Source organism: Hylobates moloch, unplaced genomic scaffold (genome assembly GCF_009828535.3).
Source record: "Hylobates moloch isolate HMO894 unplaced genomic scaffold, HMol_V3 SCAFFOLD_2, whole genome shotgun sequence".
Taxonomy (NCBI): domain Eukaryota; kingdom Metazoa; phylum Chordata; class Mammalia; order Primates; family Hylobatidae; genus Hylobates; species Hylobates moloch.
Window position 1 is genome coordinate 14,067,541 of NW_026652277.1, and position 13,985 is coordinate 14,081,525.

The 13,985-nt window shown below is 39.7% G+C and overlaps 1 protein-coding gene across 6 annotated transcripts in view; it reads right to left on the reverse strand.

Annotated features, from left to right (window-relative positions):
• CAMK1D (calcium/calmodulin dependent protein kinase ID) overlaps positions 1-13,985 on the reverse strand; it is a 485,392-nt gene that overhangs the window by 153,937 nt on the left and 317,470 nt on the right. For 5 of the 6 annotated variants that reach the window (XM_058431871.1, XM_032161229.2, XM_058431865.1 and 2 more), the window contains exon 3: positions 8,414-8,488. In XM_058431871.1, the coding sequence (XP_058287854.1) occupies positions 8,414-8,488 (75 nt within the window). Of the gene's footprint in view, positions 1-8,413; positions 8,489-10,804; positions 10,895-13,985 lie in introns of those variants that run through there. The other variant, XM_058431874.1, reaches the window with a different exon arrangement.

Here is a 13,985-nt window from a genome sequence, read left to right on the forward strand (position 1 = left end):
AAATTGAGGAGTTACCCACATATGGAAATATACATCTTATTGGAAATATGTTCTAATTCCACAGCAATACAATCTATTTCTTTTTAAAAATATTTCTGATCTATCCTTTGCATTGTATCAGCCTGAAGTTTATTTTACTTCCTAAGTTATTATACTTGTAAAGGGGAAGGAGTTGAGGCGGTGTCCTTTCTCATCTCCGAATATATGGACTAATATTCTTCTGTTTTGTTTTGAGACAGTCTCTCGTTCTGTCACTCAGGCTGGAGTGCAGTGGTGTGATCTCGGCTTACTGCAACCTCCGCCGAGTTCAAGCAATTCCCTGCCTCAGCCTCCTGAGTAGCTGGGATTACAGGCACCTGCCACCACGCCCAGCTAATTTTTGTATTTTTAGTAGAGACGGGGTTTCACTATCTTGGCCAGGCTAGTCTTGAACTCCTGACCTCGTGATCCACCTGCCTCAGCCTCCCAAAGTACTGGGATTACAGGTGTGAGCCACCACGCCTGGCCCTGGATTAATGTTCTACAAGTCAAGTCAGATGAGAAATAAATTCCAAACGAACTGACTTTCCGTGTATCACTTCTCCCAATGTCATAATGACATCCTACTATCTAAAGCAGAATGTTCCAAAAACAGAATTCTGAAAAAAAAAAAAAAAAAAAAAGCATTTTTCCAAAAACCAAAACAAAATTTAAATATAGACCTCTGGAAACAATTAAGTCTCTTGCTGCAGCAGTACAGGAACAAATTTACTGTGATACTCAGAACTGAAATAGCAATTAGGTAATAACATCAAGGTGCTGAGCATCCCCTGCTGTATCTCAGTGCCCACGATGCTGTTTCCTAGGAAACTAAAACTTTCCAAGGCACAAACATTGTAAAATACAGTCCTCCAAAATGTTGTGTTTTAGATCCTCCCCATATACTTAGAAGCTAAACACTTTCTTAGCTCTTTAGTCAAACAAAAACAAAATAAAAACAAAAACTCTTTCCACTTTCTCACTGACCCAGACAGAAAAGATGGGGGCCAGGGGCAGTGGCTCACGTGTATAATCCCAACACTTTGGGAGACTGGGAGGATCGCTTGAGGTCAGGGGTTTGAGATCAGCCTGGACAACACAGCAAGACTCATCTCTACAAAAGTAAAAATAATTAGCCAGGCATGGTGGCACATGCCTGCAGTTCCAGCTACTCAGGATGCTAAGGTGGGAGAATCGCTTGAGCCCAGGAGTTGGAGGCTGTAGTGATCTATGATCACGCCAGTGCCCTCCAGCCTGGGTGACAGAGAGAGACCACAACTACTGAAAAAAAAAATTTAATAAAAAGAAAAATAGATGGAGTCTCAGGAGCATAAACCACTGAGCCTTGCCAAACAAAAACAAAAAATACAACAACCAAAAATAATACAGGCTACAAAATCCTCAAACCAAACCAAAGACTTTCCCAGTACTGTTAATTCTGATATATCCAGGGCTTTCTGTCATTGCTTTTTTCTTTTTATACTCATTTGGATAACTAATGGAGACAAAAAGGGAATAAGAGAGGCTAACTTGAATTTTCAAAATGTCTAACACAAAATATTTTAAGACATATTATTATGCCATTAAAATACACCTAATATTTAGAACTAAACTATCAAAGTTTTACCAAATAGGATTCCTTTAGGGACTAACTAGATTAATGTAAATTTCAGATGACATGATTACTGAGATAGAAAATGGTAAGAAATCCACAAAACAACACTAGAACTAGTAAGTGAATTTATCAAGATCAGAGGCTAATGCACAAAAATCAATTATATTTTTATATGCCAGCAGCAAGCAACTGGAAAAATGAAATAAAGATCCACTGACAATAGAATAAAAAATATTTCAGAATAAATTGAACAAGTATATGAAGACCTACATCCTGAAAACTATAAAATGTCACTGAGAGCAATAAAAAACCTAAATAAAATGAAAACACTTATGTTCATTAATCAAAAGGCTACGTGTTTTAAGCTGTCAGTTGTTCTCAAATTGATATATAGATTCAATGTAAGCCCAAACAAAATTCCCACAAGCATTAAAAAAGGCAGCCGGGCATGGTGGCTCACGCCTACAATCTTAGCACTTTGGGAGGCCGAGACAGGCGGATTGCCTGAGCTCAGGCATTCAAGACCAGCCTGGGCAAGATGGTGAAACCAAATCTCTACTAAAATACAGAAAATGACCTGGGCGCCTGTAATCCCAGCTACTCAGGAGGCTGAGGCATGAGAACTGCTTGAACCCGGAGGCGGAAGTTGCAGTGGGCCAATATTGTGCCGATGCATCAGAGCCTGGACAATAAAGCAAAACTCTGTCTTAAAAAAAAAAAAAAAAAAAAAAAGGCAAGTCTATTCTAAAAACTTACATGAAAATACAAATACTCTAGAATAGCCAAAGCAATTTTAAGGAAAAAAAAAAAACAAAGTTGGAGAACTTACAGCAAATGATGCTGAAAACTGGATAGCCCTATGACAAAAATGAATATTGTCATTACTTCATACTATATAAATTAACCTGAAATTGATCATGATATGTACCTAGGTAGAAAAGCTGACCTGGCACGGTGGCTCATGTCTGTAATCCCAGCACTTTGGGAGGCCGAGGTGGGCGGATCACTTGAGGTCAGGAGTTCAGGACCAGCCTGGCCAACATGGTGAAACCCCGTCTCTATGAAAAATACAAAAAAAAAAATTAGCTAGGCATGGTGGTGCACGTCTGTAATCCCAGCTACTTGGGAAGCTGAGGCAGGAGAATCACTTGAACCCGGGAGGCAGAGGTTGCAGTGAGCCAAGATTGCGCCACTGTACTTAGGCCTGGGCGAGAGAGCGAGACACCATCTCAAAAAAAGAGCAAAAGCTAAAATTATGTAACGTCTAGAGAAAAAAATTATTTGCATAGGCAAAGACTTTTAACACAGGACACAAAAAGCACAAGCCACTAAAAAAATGAACATTATCACGACCAAAAAAAAAAAAAAAAAAAGAATGAACATTATCACCACTAAAACTTTCCTTATTCAAAAGGTACCATTAAGAATTAGGTGACAGTGGCCGGGCACAGTGGCTCATGCTTGTAATTCCAGCACTTTGGGAGGCCGAGGCGGGCAGATCACGAGGTCAGGAGATTGAGACCATCCTGGCCAACATGGTGAAATCCTGTCTCTACTAAAAATACAAACAATTAGCCAGGCGCGGTGGCCGGCACCTGTAGTCCCAGCTACTCAGGAGGCTGAGGCAGGAGAATGGCATGAACTGGGGAGGCAGAGCTTGCAGTGAGCCGAGATCGCACCACTGCACTCCAGCCTGGGCGACAGACTAAGACTCCGTCTTAAAAATAAAAATAAAAAAAAAGAATTAGGTGATAGCTTCTTAGTATAACACCAAAAACATAAGCAATGAAAGAAAAAATAAACCAGACCACCTCAAAGTTAAAAAAAACTTTTGTGCTGTAAATGAAACTACCAAGAAAGTACAAAGACAATCTACAGAATAGGGGAATACATTTGCAAATCATGTCTGGTAAGAGACTTGCATATAAAATATATAAGGCAGTATTACAGCACAACAATAAAAGACAAATCGATTTTTACAAAGGATAAAGGATTTGAATATATATATATATATATCTCCAAAGAAGATATGTAAGTGGCTAACATGGGAAAAGATGTTCAAAATCGTTAGTTATCAGGAAAATACAAACTGAAACCTCGAGATGCCACTTCACACCCACAGGATGGCTATCATCAAAAAGACAGAGATTAAGCGTTAATAAGGATGTAGAGAAGCTGGAATCCACATATGCTGCTCATGGGATTGTAAAATGGTACAGTCATTTGGAAAATAGTTTGATGACTCTTCAGAATGTTAAAAAAAAGAGCTATCATTTGACCCGGCAATTTCACTCCTAGGTATATACCCAAGGGAAATGAAAGCAAGTCCACAAAAAAACCTGTACATGAAAATGTCTGCATCATTATTCATATTAGCCAAAAAGTGAGACAACCTAAATGTCCATCAACTGAAAAACAGAGAAACAAAATGTGATATATCCAGATAATAAAATATTATTTGGTAATAAAAACGAATGAAGTACTGATACATGATACAATATGGATTAATCTTGCAATCAATAAGCTGAGAGAGAGAATCCAGTCATGAAAGATCACATGTTGTATAATTCCATTCATATGAAAAGTTTAAAACAGGCAAATCCATACGGACCAAAAACAAGTAGTTGCAAGAGAATGAGGGAGGGAGGAATTGAGAGTGATTGCTAATGAGTATACGGTTTCTTTTAGAGGGACAAAAATGTCCTAAAATTAGGTTGTAGTGATGGATGCATAATCTTGTGACTATAACAAAAAACATTTCGGGCCAGCTGCGGTGGCTCACACCTGTAATCCCAGAACTTTGGGAAGCTGAGGTGGGTGGATCACCTGAGGTCAGGAGTTCAAGACCAGCCTGACCAACCTGGTGAAACCCCATCTCTACTAAAAAAATACAAACAATAGCTGGGCATGGTGGCAGGTGCCCATAATCCCAGCTACTCTGGAGGCTGAGCTAGGAGAATCGCTTGAACTGAGGAGGCAGAGGTTGCAGTAAGCCAAGATCAAGCCTTTGCACTCCGCCTGGGAAAAAGAGTGAGAATCTGTCTCAAAAGCAAAAAAAAATTCATTGTACACTTCATGGGTGAATTGTATAGTATGTAAATTATATTTCACTGAATTTTTTTAAAAGGCACCTTAAAAAAACAGCAACACAAGCTACAAAATGGAAGAAAATATTCATATTACATGTATCTGACAAAGTATGGACTATATAAAGAATGCTTTCAACCCAAGAATGTGATGATAATCCAATAAAGATTGAGCAAAAGATCTGAACAAACATTTTATAAAAGAAGATATACAAGTGGCCAATTGGGGCATAAAAAAAATGATCAACATGATTCATCATCGAGAAATGCAAATTAAAACCACCCTGCGCTATCATTACACCCCATTAGAATGGCTAAAAGTGAAAACCTCAAGGGCTAGCAAGAATGTAGAGCAACAGGAACTGACATATACTGCTGGCCAAAAAAAAAAAAATGGAAAACAGTACAACCACTTTGGAAAACCATCAGGCGGTTTATTAAAAAGCTGAACACAACATCTACCATATGACCCATTCATTCCACTCCTAGGTCTTTACTCAAACATGCATGCACACAAAGACCTGTACATGAACATCCACAGCAACTTCACTCATTAGAGTCCCCAAACTGGAAACTACCCAAGTGTCTATGAATACAAAAGTTTAAAACACGTGGAATATTCATAAAATAATGGAATACTACTCAGTAATAAAAAGGAATGAACCACTGAGACATGCTACATGGATGAATGTCAAAATAATGATGAGTGAAATAAGCCAGACACAAAAGGTACATATTATGTAAGTCAATTTATATGATATTTTATAAAATATAAAATAATCTCTCATAAGTAGGTTACTGGTTGACTAGGATCATGAATGAGGAAGAGAAGACTTCAAAGGGGCCCAAGGGGTCTTGAGTGACAAGGAAATTTTCTGTCTCTTGACAGTGGTGGTGGCTTTACGGGTATGATTCTCTCACATTCATCACTGAAGTGTCCATTTAAATGGATACAGTGACTCATATGTAAATGATACCCCAAAAAAGTTGACTGGTATAATGAGAACCAATAAAAGAAGAATACAATTTAACATCTTTAAAATTAGCATATCTAATTTTTTGTGTAAATAAAGCTTCTGAACTACTGCACAAATTTTTTTTCCTTAGGTAATTCAAACACTCATTGCCTCTAAACTGGATTTTGTGATTAATTTGCACGACAAATCTCATACAATGTCCCCCAACGGTTATTCCCACCCTAATTCCTCTCTCAATTACTAAAAATTCTTAATGAGTGTGCTCCATATTAATGAGGTGGGTTTTTTTGTTTGTTTTTTGTTTCGAGATGGAGTCTTTCCCTTTCGCCCAGACTGGAGTGCAGTGGCACGATCACAGCTCATTGCAACCTCTGCCTCCCAGGCTCAAGCGATTCTCCTGCCTTAGCCTCCTGAGTAGATGTGACTGCAGGTGCCCACCACCATGCCCAGCTAATTTTTACATTTTTAGTAGAGACGGGGTTTCACCATGTTGGCCAGGCTGGTCTCGAACTCCTGACTTTAAATGATCTGCCTGCCTTGAACTCCCAAAGTGCTGGGATTACAGGCGTGAGCCACCGTGCCGGGCCAATGAGGTTTTTTTTTTTTTTCCTAACACAAACGAAGGAGGAATTCCTTGACAGAAAAAGCTCAGGGAGGAGCAGGGATAGCATTTCCAGGCTTTGTTCTGAGGTTGGTTTTGTTCCAGACATTTTTATGTTTTTATGCCAACCCATATTTGCGATAACTTTTGTTGGTAGTATACAACCCCAAGTTGCTTAGAACGGCAAATTCTAAATCAACTTGAACTTTATCTCATAAAATTAAAGACCATCTGTAGAGACACAGTGATGAAATGATACAGATATCCATAGAGAAACCACGTGTACTGAAGACCAAATATTGTGAGATTACTTCCTATCCTTTTCTCCTTCAATACTCACTATAATCCTCTAATGAAAATATTATTATCCCCATTTTCCCATCATGGAAACTGATACTCAGAGAAGCCCAGTTATTTGCTCCAGTTCACCTGGCTAGAAAGAGTCAGAGCTGAGGTTGACACATTTGAGGTGCTTTAACTGATATTTGGTTATAGTTCCATAAACACAAAACTTAAACAAGCAGATCCATATAGCTTTGGATTTGAGGATTAGTAGTTTTTGCATTACCAATGAAAAAACACACATTTAAATACACGGCTAACATTTTGCAGGGCATTTGGTTGCCACTGAAATCTCATAATCTTCCAATTGGGCAATAATATTTGATGAGAAAGTGATGCGCTTGCATCCTTATAGAACAGACTTTGCATAAAGCAAAGTCACATGAACTTCTAGGGCATGCTCCCAAATTTGAGGAGAACTAGCGCTCTCCAGGAAAAACCAGAAATATGGCAAATTGTAACGCAAACAGAAGAACAAGGAACTAGAAAAGACTACACTTAGGTAACTCGAGTTAACGTGGAATCAAGCAGTAAAAAAACTTCTTTGACTTATATCATGGCTGACTATAACATATAAATCTCTAAAACTGCTAGTCACCACCTAGAACTGCCATTTGACAGAGAGAAATCATACATATGCTTCTGGCAAAGACAGCTTTAAAATATTTATACAAAAATATCGTAACCTACAAAAATATTTTGAAGATCATGAAAGGTTAACTAAATGCACCGATGAACACTTATTTGCATCCTAACATGATCCCAAGTTAACGTGTTGCTTAAACATTCATAAGGAAAAGAAAAATCTACGGAAAAGAAATTGTGAGCCTAATCATCAATTCTACATATCCTCGACAATCCAAAGTCTCAAGATCATTAGCAAATCATGAAATTAAGTCTATATTCTAATCTTCAACAAAAATCTCCTCAGTCATTAAACTTAATCATATGATGTTCCAGCATTTATTCATTCAGGTAATGGTTAAAGCATAATATTGACTGACACAGTTTCTATCAGTTAATTCTACTAAATGTAGCCCTGGGATATTCCTAGGAATCTTATCACTTAGAGTAAAGCATTTATGCAGGCAGGGAGGCTAATTTCACCTTAAATTTTTAAAAATGCACATTCAAGTAAAGTCTCTATTTGAATATCTGGCTTTCTGATTTCTTCCCTCTTTTGGTAATCTCCAGTGTTAATGGAATGCAAAAATAACCTAATGAGGGGGATAATGTCATGGTCTGACACCAATTATACTTCTCTTATGTCTGGCACAAATTCCCTTTTCAATCACATGTGCTCTTATCTGTCAAAGGAAGAATACAAGGGGAGAAATGGGTATACGCAGTTACTATCTCCTTCCCTCCCCGGGCATCCCTGGAAAGGATGACAAGAGAGGGAGTTTCTCCTAGAGACAGGAGCAAAGTGTACCTTACAGTGGGCCCCCCGAAGTGTCTTCAGGCAGCCATATTTGGCCCGGGCATATTAGAAAGCAATACAGACACCCTGCAACAGGAACGTCACATTCACTGCTGAGGCTCTAGGTTATCAGTCCAGCCCAGCAGCTGCAGGCTGGTTCAAGGGAGGCCTGTAGACGCCTGTGTGCAGCCCACCGTCTTTAGTTGGATACAGGCCTCTCTAGTATCCCACAGGCCTCCCTGCTCCCTACTGCCTTCCCTGGCCCACTTCAATCATTTCTTTTCCCACCTGATCCCTTTAGACATTGGAGTTTGCAAGTTGGTTCAAAACTCATCAATCAAACAAGGTACTTACAGCTGCATGACCAAGTACAAGTGATTTGGGCTTTCATAAATGTCTTCCAGGGCAACAATATTTTCATGCTTAATCCTGAAAAAAAAATAGACACAAAAAATAGTAAGTACAATTAGATAGGAAAATGTTTCAAAACAGACAGCATTGTAGGAAAAAGTTACAAAACAGAATCCAAACTCCTGAACAAAAACATTTCAGACTTCATAATGTTGTCCCCAAACTTTTTCCAGACCCATTTCCTAACAGTCCTTCCCTGATCTCCACTCCTCTTCGTTCCTAAGGCTCAATACCCTACAGTTTAGCAAGAGTGAATTAACTACTGTTGCTTCATGTGAATCCCAGAAATGGGCCAAACCTATTATCTTGTAGAGCCCAACTCAGAGAGCTGGGCCGCTGGGCAGAATTGTCCCCTCTTCTGTTGTCTCCCAGTGGCCATCACGGACTTGCCTGACCACTTAATTATATGGAAATCTGTCCCCCATGACAGGCATATGTCAGGGAGCAGGGAGACCTGGTGAGACACTGGAGAATAAATATGTTCCAGGGAACAGTTTCTCTGGCACGTTCATGGGGCCAGTGTAAGGAAAAAAAAAACCAACCAGACTCCCTCATTGGGGTTCATGTCCCCCCACCCCACCCCACTACCAAATGTCACTTCAGCTTCCCAAGCAAACTAGATCAGTGCTACTCAAAGTGTGGTTCTCAAACAGGCAGCACCAGCATCTCCAAAGAGCTTAGTAGGAATGCAAATTCTCAGGCCCCACGACAAGCACAGAGTATGCAAGTTGAGGGCAGAGCCCAGGATTCAGTATTGTAATAAGATGCTCAGATATTCTACATATGTAAACTAGGCTTGAGAAATACTGTATTAGACCAGCGCTGCTCAAACTTCAACGTGCAAATGAATTGCCTGGAGATCTGGCTCCACTGCAGGCCCTGAGTCAGCAGGTTTGGTTGGGGCCTGGGAGGCTGCATTTCCAACCAGCTCCCAGGAGATCTTGGCAGGGCTGATCTGCAGACCGCACTCTTGAATAACCAAATTCTAACTAAAGAACAGGGCAGAAGGAAACAGCCAAATTCTAGCCCTTGGCACTATCCATTAAGAGCAGTTTCTGCTCAGAATGTAAGGCTTGATATTATTTAAAGCATGTGACAGAAAAAAAATTATTTCATTACTCAAGGTGATAATTAGCTCTTACCATAAGCCTCTCATTGAAATGACTGCTGAACCATTTAAAGACAAGCACAGAATACGCAGATTCTTGTGAACCTCTTGAAAGCTAGAACTACATTATTCATTTTGTTTGCTCCTGGTGCCTAGCACAGATCTGCTTAATAAATGCTTGCTGAATGAATGAATGATATTGAAAGGCTGTTGCCGCTAAACAGCAAGAAACCTTATTTAGTTAGGAAAAATGGAAACCATTTTCCTAAATGTGTGATGTCTTCCCCACGAAAAGAAGTTTATAAGGTGGAAAACAAACAGGAATATTATCTTCTTTTTGAGATGAAAGAGAACAAGATAATTAACAAAGACTGGGAAAGATTTCTTTGAATTCTACAGCTCGTAGTAGTCAATGCAGTTGTTTTGCAGGAGCTAAAACAATAGATTATACTAAATTCACCTTCCACCTGATTCCAAAGAATAGAGTCTAATTATTTTTCGGCCATAGTTTCTACGTGGCCTGAGCAAGATACTGTCAGCCATATAGCATATGAACCAAATAAACTATGCCACCAAGGAAACCAAGAGCTTAACTTGAGACTACCAAGATCCTATAAATCACAGCATTATCATTATTGGATATACCTAAAAGAATATGCCCACAAAAAGTAGGCATCACGTAGATTTTCCCTTTTTGGAAAAATTGTTTTAATTTGCCATTGGAATCAATCACATGGTCATAAACATTTTCTTTTAGTCCAGCTCATTTGAGTTAATGAAGAGCATAGATTTCGGGAGAAATAGGAGAATGGGATTTTATGAAGAGTGGCCAGAGAAAATGCACGGCACACAGTTACATCTGAATTGTAGCAAAACGGTGAATACTTTTGTAGTTTAAGTACCTCCCAAGTATTGCATGGTTGTTTATCTGAAATTCAGAGGTAACTGAGCATGCTGTATTTTCACGTGCTACATCCAATCACTCTGCTTACATCACTCAATCTCTAAATTGGGTTTAGAGATTGGCACCTGCAGCCCTGGCTTGCCTTGGAGGTTGAGTCAAGAAGGCTGTCTGAGCCCCAGAGTCCAGTCAGCCATTCAGATTCAACAATAACACAAAGCACTTGCCTAGCCAACGTTGCGGACCCCAATAAATTGGGACTACAGTCCCCTCCTTTGATACATGGGATAGAGAATCAAAGCCTATTTAACCTGCTACGTCTTACATGAGTGCTGACTAGAAACTGCTTTTAATCCATTGCAGCATTCCAAAGAAGTGTTGCACAGGACAATCCCAAATAGCAGTTTCACAGTGGCTGGAAAGACACTTTATTCATATCTCTCCATCAACCAATCAAGCAATTGTCATTTGCTGCGTTTCTGCTATGTGTCTGGAAGAAAAGAAAAATAAAAAATAAAGTTTTGCTATCAAAAAGCTTTTCATCTAGGCAGAGAAACTGAGGAAGAAATTAGAAAAGAATCAAATGCTAAATTCTGTAGAATTGCCTTTAAGTTCAGAGAAAGCAGAGCCCTGAATGGGTCAGAATTATGGAGAAGGCCTCAAGAAGATGATGGGAGTTGAGCTGGAATGAGTAAGGTTTGAATAAGCATACTTGACAAATTTCAAATAGATCCTAAAATGGCCTTTTAATGTCTCTTAAGAAAAGTGGTTTAATTAACTTGGAGCTGTTCAAACATGGTTAAAAAAAATTATTCTGGCCTCCCACATCTGTTCTCAGGTACTTTATTCCACCCTCACATTCCTTACAATATGCAAAAGCTGAACGTAAAGTTTTAACATTATTTTAGTGCATGAGTTATTTTCAAAAAATGCCATATGACTATCCATGCATTTAGGACTAGGGCACAAACACCAACTGAGGGCCTATTCCATGCAAAGGCTCACTTCATGCTCAATTCTCTCTTTTCATTATTCATTCAATAAATATCTGTTGGGTGCCTTGCCATGATCAGGCACAGTCCTAGGTACTCTGAATTCGGTGGAGAACGAGACACAAGAAAGGCAGTCTCAGCCCTCCTGGTGCCCATGCAGAGGCTGCAGCTAGAACGCTTCTCAGACAGCCTGTCTCACATTTACCAGAAATCAGCTTCCTGGTCATTGGTAATGACTCCTAGGACCAACAGAGAACTAGTTTCCACCTTCTTTCCATATATCCTGCACAGATTTGAGGGACATAATGCCTCTGCTTAGTCTTCTCATTGCTAACCTGTCTTCCTACGATATGGTTTATATTCTTCTCATTGCTCCATCATCACTCATTTGACCAGACTCTAGCATTCAGATCTGGAAATACTGATCCCAGGGTAAAATACAGTATCATGAATATGGTATTAAATAGTAAAGTAGAGGCCAGGCACAGTGGCTCATGCCTGTAATCCCAGCACTTTGGGTGGCCGAGGTGGGCAGGTCACTTGAGGTCAGGAGTTTGAGACCAGCCTGGCCAACATGGTGAAACCCCATCCATACTAAAAATACAAAAATTAGCTGGGCGTGGCGGCACGTGCCTGTAATCCCAGCTACTTGGAGGCTGAGGCAGGACAATCGTTTGAACCCAGAAGGCAGAGGTTGCAGTGAGCCGAGATCGTGCCATTGCACTACAGCCTGGGCAACAAGAGCAAAACTCTGTCTCAAAAAAAAAAAAAAAAAAAGGAAAGTAGAACTAGTAATAACCATCATGAGCTGGATATTATACTTCCACCAATAAAACCTAACAAGTTCATTGCTGTAGTTTGGAGCCAATGGATAACCACTGGCACACAGAAAATATAAACTCCAGGTAGGTAGGGATTTTTGACTGTTTCACTACTGTCACCCCAGTGCCAAACAAAGAGCATGGCACATAGTTAATTACTGAATATCCAGTTTAGGGCCAATTAAATCACCAGATCATTTTAATCTGAACTTCTACCAAACACAATCTCCTTTTTTTTTTTTTTTTTGAGGCGGAGTCTCGCTCTGTCGCCCAGGCTGGAGTGCAGTGATGTCGGCTCACTACAAGCTCCGCCCCCCAGGTTCACGCCATTCTCCTGCCTCAGCCTCCCGAGTAGCTGGGACCACAGGCACCCGCCACCACCCCCGGCTGATTTTTTGTATTTTTAGTAGAGACGGGGTTTCACTGTGTTAGCCAGGATGGTCTCGATCCCCTGACCTCGTGATCCGCCCGCCTCGGCCTCCCAAAGTGCTGGGATTACAGGCATGAGCCACTGCATCCAGCCCACAGTCTCCTTTCTTACTCGGGTTGATATTGTGAGAGCTTAATGTCTTCACCTTTAGCTTCATTAAATCCAATCATTCTGGATTCCATGCAGCATTTCAGATGATCAGCAGTGTTCTGAATGTTGATTGACTCATCTATTGCTCTTATTATCCCTCCCAACTTTGGGCCATCTGTGTATTTGGTACATATCCATCCCATGTGTCTTCATTCAAATTCCTAATTAAAATTTTAAATGGAAGGTTACATGTCAGAGCTCCATGGTATTCCACCAGAGACCCCCATCAAGATAACCATGACATTAATCAGCTGGCTTCAATTGCTGTCTAGCTGCAAATCTAGCAGTACCATCATCTAGCCTGTGTTTTACCATCCCATCCATAAGGAGACAATCAGACGCTTTGCAGAAGTAGAATTCCTCAGCTCTACACACCACATAATACTATTTAAAAGGGAAATGGGATGTTTGGGAAGATTTGTTCTTAGTAAACCCATGTTAGCTCCTAGCAACCACTACAGTCTTTACTAAATGATCACAAACCATCTGCTTAATTTTCTGTTCCAGAATTTTGCTGTGCATTGAAGTCAAGCTTTCCAGTCTATAGATCTCATCTTCTACCCTTTATGTTTGGGAATTTTGACAACCTCTCTTACATTGTTTTCTCAAACATTTCCGCTGTGACTCTTCTGTGATAAGTGCAATTTCCTCGGTGCCCTGGGATGTCACAGATCTAAACCTACTGATGAGCTAATTTTATAACTTTTGTTAGGCCTTGCTTACATTGCTGTTTTATTATACCATTTATTGTTAACTATGTGTTAAGACTGTGCTAAGTATTTTTAATTATTTCATTTACTATTAACAACAAGGCTATGAAGTAGGTATTACTTTCTCAATTTTTAAAAGAGGAGAAAATAAGGAAAGAGACTGAGATCCCATGAGGCTAAGTAAGTATTCCAAGATCACAGAACTCATAATTGTCATTGCTGAGATTCAATCTATGTCTATTCTCACTCCCAAGCTCATGTTAAAGCAATTATGCTATAACTTAAGTTATGAGAATATCCAAGAGCTCATATAAATTCAGTTATTTCTATAAAATTATAACATCTAAAGTCAAAGTATTAATGCCATCATTAACAATATAATATCCACTTCTGTGGGTGCAGA